The sequence below is a fragment of the Nicotiana tabacum genome, chromosome 19, assembly GCF_000715075.1.
Source record: "Nicotiana tabacum cultivar K326 chromosome 19, ASM71507v2, whole genome shotgun sequence".
NCBI classification, from domain to species: Eukaryota; Viridiplantae; Streptophyta; class Magnoliopsida; order Solanales; family Solanaceae; genus Nicotiana; species Nicotiana tabacum.
The window spans coordinates 18,871,467-18,878,461 of record NC_134098.1 but is presented as its reverse complement, the minus strand read 5'-3'; the positions used below and the strand labels follow the sequence as shown (position 1 = coordinate 18,878,461).

Sequence of the window (6,995 nt, the reverse complement as noted above, 5' to 3'; positions counted from 1 at the left end):
TTTAAAATATTGGTCAAAACACATACAATTTGACTCTTAATAAGTAAAATATGTCAAACGGAGGGAGTAATTCTTTTTTAAACTTTAAAAGTTGTTGAAAGAAAGAAAGGGGGAGGGGGTCAAAATTTGATAAAACTACTTGTGGATGGCCAGGAGCACCTTTTGAGAAACTCAAACTGTGTAGTAAATGACATTTCATTTCTCTTTTTCACCAATTACCTTTATAATGATGGGTCATACGAAAGCTATGTAAGATGGACAATCTAGATTCAAATAACGCAGCTTAGGCACCAAAAGAGATAGCAGCGAGCCAGTACGAGAATGATAGGGGTAACCGAATATAGATCTTTCATTGAATTAATTGTTATTAGTAGTAGAAATAATAGGGAATGTTTTGTACTTGTATGTTAATACAAGACACCCAATCATGAACTACACAATGCATAAATTAGTTGAAATAACAATCTAGTGTGGCACTGGCTCCACATGAGTGGAAGAGCATTAGTAATTCACAGTAGATTTGATTGCGTCCAGTATCTGCAAACAAAGAAGGATCAGTACTTTAGTCAGACTCTGGGTGAAATCTTTTAAAAATGAAAAGTTTCAAGACCAGTTACCTTGTTCTTTGTAGGCAAGTAAAAGGGTTCGAAGACAAGAGGAAAAGGGGTATCTAACCCACATACTCTGGCCACTGGAGCTTCTAACTGCAAAGCAACTCAAATATTGAACACTTAGAAGTACTTCATTTCGTAACGTCTTAACAAAATATTGGAACATGAGAAAAACATAGGAATATGAGAATACACAGATGCAGATGGAGTCTATGTTTAACGGATTCAACTGAACCCAGTATTTCGACAAAAAGCCTTTATCTCTGTGTGTGCGTGCATGAAACCACTAAGATGTCACCAAATATTAAATTTTGAACCCATCACTTCAAAATTAAAATGAATTCAGTGTTAAGAACTTTAAAGGTTAGATTCATTAATTTTAAATCATGGTTACTCGTTATGGCATTTTCTATTTGATAAAAAGAGATTGGAGAACTAAAATGCTCATATTCTTGCAGCATGTTAGTCTGTTACTGACATCCTCAACAAACAGAAGGGCCTTACTAAAACACCCCTATCCAGAGCAATCAACTCTAATACATAAATTATTCTCGTGCACAGCAAAGCATATTGATACCCATACAAGGTTCCGATTCATAAAGCACTTTTGGTTTAAAACAGGACCCAGTAACTGAACCTGAGATAAGGCATGTGGCAAATACTTAACTTTTAGCTAACCCAGTTACCCAGATGCTAGACAACACTGACAGGTTCAGTAGCCTCACCCACTCGCACAAGTAAGATATGACGCCCAAGTCCAAGATCACCAGGAGTATAGCAAAAGCTCCAAGCTGTTTGCATTTTTCCAAACAACCTAGGTACCACTCGTTATTCCTTAAGACTGCTTACTTCAACTATGTTTCACAAATCCAAAAGCACAGAGGACATATGACCTTGCCTATGAGATCTTATATAAGGTTTGACATTTATTATGGTGATCCAGGAAAGAAAAAGGAAACTAACAGAAGTCTACAAAGGAGACCTAAAATAAGTAAATACTTACTCTCGTAAAGCAACGTTCAACTATAGATGCAGAAATTTCAGCACCAAATCCACCTGTCACAGGAGCTTCATGACTAACCTACAACACAAGAAAACTTCGTAAGTTATTTAATTAGGATGAGATTACCTCTTCAATTCCATAAAGCATTGATTAAAATACTCACCAGAAGCCTTCCTGTCTTTTTGACAGAAGCCTCTACTGTTTCCTTGTCCCATGGTATTAAAGTTTTAAGGTCAATCAGTTCGCATGAGATCCCTTCCTATAGAATATACGTATTTAAAAGCTGATAAGTAATCAGGAGAAGTACATAAGAGGTACAGCTGAAAGATTAGCTGATAGATACCAAGCATGAGAAAGAAGTTTGAGCATGCAAAAACCATAAAATGCATTTATACTGGTAAAAAGAACTAGTGGAATGACAAGAAATCTATTCAAGGCAACAGATTATAACAGATCTAATAGAAACTAGTATTCACCTTTGCAGCTTCAATGCATGCCTGCTCCATAGTAGATAGCTGAGCTCCCCAACCAACTAATGTGATATCACTACCTTCCCTGATGACCTGCATTTTTGCATGCACTTCAGATCTTTTTGATAAGATAATGGTAGCATGCTCTTCAGCTTTCAAATTCATAATAAACAATTAAACAAAACATCATACCTCTGCCTCAGAGAGAGGCAACATATAATCATCTTCAGGAACTTCTTCAACAGCCATCCGGTAAAGCATCTGAGATTCATCCAGACATATTCAATATCTAACTGCAGCAAAGAGTATTACGAGGAAGGAAAAAGAGATTACCTTTGGCTCAAAAAAGACTACAGGATTTGGGTCACGTATGGACGACAACAGCAATCCTTTTGCTTGATGTGGACTGCGTGGGATGACCACCTTACACAAATAATTGCGCAAAAGTTGTCAAAGGTATGCATTCAATTCTATAAGTAAAAAGGACGTGCATCTGGTTTCTAAAGAAAATATATCAAGAATTTCAGAAAAGTAAATATAAATAATTATTCCCAGAATCCTTTAGGAGGAGACACTATGAGCAAAAAGGTGACAGAGAGGGAAAACAGAGTGAGCATATAGAAGATACTAATGGAATCACGGAGCTTGGTGCTTCACTTTAAATCAAGAAAGGAAACAAGCAACCTCGAAAAATAATCAGTCAACAATCCAACCAATGCCCATGATGGTGATGGATCACGAATGGAGAAACTCAATATATATACTGTATTTGGAGAATAACGATTTTTCTCATTTGCAGGGAAGAACTTGACAAACAAATATTGGATGTCCATCTTGTAGAGACTTATCAAAAGGAAAAAAAAAAGAATGTCCGTCTTGTAGAGACGGAAAACTTTACATGTGTTTGCTAGCATCCTATTTGAACTCGCATTGCCAGTACTAAACCCACATAAATGAGGACTGGGTTAAGGCAAAAACCAGCTAAAAGAAGTCAATTTATGAGAAATCTTCACAATACTAAATGCATCAAGATGTGCTCTCCTGGGTACATGCTACATCCGCACCTCGGCGTGATGAAAAACAAAAAAGGAAAAGCGTTCCATCACCTCACCACTTGGATTTGAGCAGGCTCACCTTCATCCAAGGGGGGTAAATTGACAACCCTTCGCTGGAAAATTACTGTGTATCTAGGTAAAATTTCTTTTTAGGTATATACACTATATGTAGAATGCCCTTGGCTTCTTCATGTGTTTACTTGTTTATATTTCGACTCCCCTTAGTGAAATTTTTCGGCTCCGGCACTGGATCTGAGTAAGTATAAGTAAGGGTTCCAGTTATGGATGGTATGGGTAAAGAAGTCGGTTCCATCACATTTGCCATGCGAATTTAGGTTGATTGACAGATAAGATAATAAAATAACTAGATACCTTAATGAGGAGAATTTATATTGCGCGTTTACATAAGACTACGTGTACGGGAAAAGGCTAGAGCGATTAACTACAGAGGGTTTAAATTACATTAAACGCATGAAAATCATTTTAGCACCAGAACTTATGAATAAGGTTGTGGAACTAAAAAGGAATGGTGATAGGGTTATTTCAATAACACTAGCACGTGGAAAGGAGTCAATCAAATCAATAGTGCCGATGCTCCGTAAAGAATTAAAGAGGAAACTAAAAATGTAATATGGTGATTTTGAGAAAATCATTTAAAAGAACCTGACAAGTGTAAGATGCAAAGAAAGACGTGGGATACCTTTATACCAGGAACATGGCAGAAGAAAGATTCGGGGGATTGTGAGTGGTAATGCCCGCCATGTCCAACAGCTCCATAAGGTGCTCTAATAGTTAAGCCTGGAAACCATGAGGCAGCTCGGCATCTTGAAACTTAGATAAAATGATGAAGTGCAATAAAATCATATGTTCTCCTCCAATTACCTCCGCAGTTGAACTGATTACCACTCCTATATCTGAATTTCGCAGCTTCATTGACGATCTACAAAACGAAAAATCTGACAGTCAACAAATGTCATGCCGATATGCTAGTACGTGACTCGGCGAAGATGCATACCTGATCAAAAGCAGGAAAAATATAATCTGCAAATTGAATTTCTGCTATAGCTCGATTATCCTGAAATTTTAGGACGCAAAAAATAACAATATCAGCAAAAAGTTAACATCTATTTAGCTTTCAGTATTTAGAGCTCAGAAACTGACCATTGCAGCCAGACCAATAGCAAATCCAACTATACCCTGCACATCAAAAACCATTATTGGATACATTTCTTCTCACAAGAAAGTAATTTGGGATGGTGGGGGAACTAAACGGTAAGGCTGTTATGCACCACGCATTGTATCAAATGAAATTTATGCTCAATTTCTTATTATAAAAACAAAGAAACAGCTAGTACTATTGATTTATTGCTCAGATCTTTCACCCAGAAAGGGCTAGAGCAGATGTGCAATATGGTAGATAAGCTACAGATATACCTGCTCACATAAAGGAGTATTAAAAACCCTTTGTTTCCCAAATCGGTCAGCTAATCCAGTAGTGCAACGAAAGACACCACCGAAACCAACATCTTCTCCAAATACATAAGCACTGAGAAAAAAATTCATATTTAATCAATCAACCATAAACAAGCACATAAAAATTGCGAGTAAAAAGAGAACAGGCTGGCAAAAGCATAATCTATTATTGAGCAAGAGTAGATCCAGCTTAAATGGTCAGCATTACTTGAAGAAGTTTGGATGTTATTTAGATGTAATCTAAGCAAGTATACTGGGATTTGCATGTCACTAATATTCCAAATTAAAGCTGGAAGTGACTGGTAACTCCTCCTATGAAGGTAAGGAATCAAAAGCTGAAGGCTCAAGCTATCATCCTTATACTTCTGGAGAAGCTTAACGCTAATACGCTGTTGCATTACTCGTAAATACTGTTCTGGGAAAATAAAATAGGTATTCTTGAGATAATACAAACGATACAGTTATTCATGCAGAAAAGTAACGAACGAGAACGTTGTGGGAGCGACATCTCCTCTCCCTCACCACTACCCCCTTCTTATCCATTCATGTGTCAGAGCTTAAAAGAAGTTGTGATGCAAAGTACATAGCAAATGACAAATGATGCATAAATGAGATTGGTCTAAAGCATTCACATAACTGATACAAAAACATGATGAGAATAGATAGCCAATAATAAAGCTTCTGTTGGAAAATTTATCACAAAATTTAAAAAAAAAAAAATACAAAAAGAATGGACTATTTCTGTTTCTTAAGGACATTTGACCAGTCTTTGATCAGCATAGACCAGCTAAATCATGTTTAAAAAAATGGAAATTTTAAATATTATACCAAATATCATATACTTATGACCCTCCAAATGAGAATTGAGAGGTGGTATAAAAAATAATCATTTCACTTTAACGAAAAGATAGCTTCTTGGCTTTTTACTTAGAAACTGTATTTGTACAAGGAAAGGAACTTGCTTTCTCCACCTTCTCCAACTTGAGATTCTCATTATGAAATCTTTGTTGACCATTCAATTTATCCATCAGTATTATCCCCGAATAACTTAAAGATTGTATTTTTCTTTTTTCTTCTTTTTTTCCCTTTTCCTCCATCCACATAGTTTAAAAGTACAGTACTAGTAATACTTTTTTCTTTTGTTAATCAAGCAAATTAACAACAACGTACTACCACCTTCCCTCTTTCTTTTCCCGCTTTGCTAATTTCTAATTCGTGATTGAGCGATAGAGTGATCTAGGGACAGCAAAACTTTACAACTTTTTCGTACACTTACCAAAAAAGGAAATTGGAAAAAAATACAAATACAATTAAAAAGATACCGAGGATCAGAGTCTAAGGCGATGTGAAGAGCTTGATTAATAGCAGTAAAAAGGTTGACAGATTTGCTCGGACTGATTCCTTCACTTTTTTTAAGCGTCTGATCAACTGTTGACGAGAATCCCCTACTTTGATTTTTGGAAGATATTGAAGCCAATTTTCCAATTCTTCTGAAACTGCTTGCCATTTTTATGTAATTTTTACTAGGATTGAAATTTTCAGAACAACAATATGTTTATTTGGAGAAAGTGGGAATCTGCAAAATATATTGAGCTAAATATCTGAGCGTTGAAGTTGTATTGAAGAGAATTTATTAGAGTTTGGTATGGGACAAAATGAAATTAATAAATCTACACATGGTCCACGTTGACAGCGATTATCCTATACACTTAACCGGTTTATTTGTACTATAATGGCAGCCGTCAAATCATTTTGATTTGGTTTTAGTAAAGAATTTCGTAATGGATAAAATTAAAGGAAATAAATTTATTTCAAAATTAAAATATATGGATTATAACATTACCATAACGAATGAGTTCCGTACTTTTAAGTTCAATCTCAATTTGCATAGCGGTGAGTTAATTTGACTCGATGCGAATTTTAAGAAAAAAGAAGAATGACTTTTAAAATTTGTGTGATCTTAAAAATTTAATAGATAAAAATTTTGTGTGATTATAAAATTTTTTTATAAGAATAAGATAATGAGTTTAAATTAAATTATTTTCAAATTTTAAAAAGTAATTACTGTAGCTTCCGACAATTCTACTACCCATATAATATCATGATTACTTCCCAAGACAAAATCACCCATGTGGGACCCGCTCTTGGCTACTGCGATTGCTTTGTCATAGTCTTTACTCCTAACTTTTCAAAACATAGGATATTTATTTGCAATTAGTACCGATTTTGTTCTAAGCTTTAGATATGTTAACAATCATAGTATTAGATTCACGTTAGTTTTTCAAAAGGTACATAATATTTACAAATTACTACTATGCTTAATTTGGATTCGGCTTTCAACAAAAATATTAAAAGACGGATGGAATACTATAATGTTGTCTTA

At 35.2% G+C, this 6,995-nt stretch overlaps 1 protein-coding gene across 1 annotated transcript; it reads right to left on the bottom strand.

Moving 5' to 3' along the window:
* Window positions 1-325: 325 nt before the first annotated feature.
* LOC107799279 (2-oxoisovalerate dehydrogenase subunit beta 1, mitochondrial-like) lies at window positions 326-6,235 on the bottom strand. The gene is made up of 13 exons (XM_016622369.2): window positions 5,935-6,235; window positions 4,574-4,685; window positions 4,301-4,336; window positions 4,155-4,214; window positions 4,022-4,079; window positions 3,840-3,937; window positions 2,418-2,507; window positions 2,277-2,345; window positions 2,091-2,177; window positions 1,778-1,873; window positions 1,615-1,692; window positions 618-704; window positions 326-537 (listed from the first exon to the last, which is right to left on the bottom strand). The coding sequence occupies exons 1-13, from the start codon at window positions 6,117-6,119 to the stop codon at window positions 502-504; spliced, it is 1,092 nt and encodes a 363-aa protein (XP_016477855.1). The 5' UTR covers window positions 6,120-6,235; the 3' UTR covers window positions 326-501.
* Window positions 6,236-6,995: the final 760 nt, after the last annotated feature.

Bases quoted from the DNA above. Each gene is read 5' to 3' on its own strand.
- LOC107799279 (XM_016622369.2), bottom strand. From the start codon at position 6,119: ATGGCAAGCAGTTTCAGAAGAATTGGAAAATTGGCTTCAATATCTTCC. The intron at 1,874-2,090 runs GTGAATACTAGT...TATATTCTATAG, and splicing joins CATGCATTGAAGCTGCAAAG to GAAGGGATCTCATGCGAACT. The intron at 538-617 runs GTAACTGGTCTT...CTTTGTTTGCAG, and splicing joins ACTTGCCTACAAAGAACAAG to ATACTGGACGCAATCAAATC.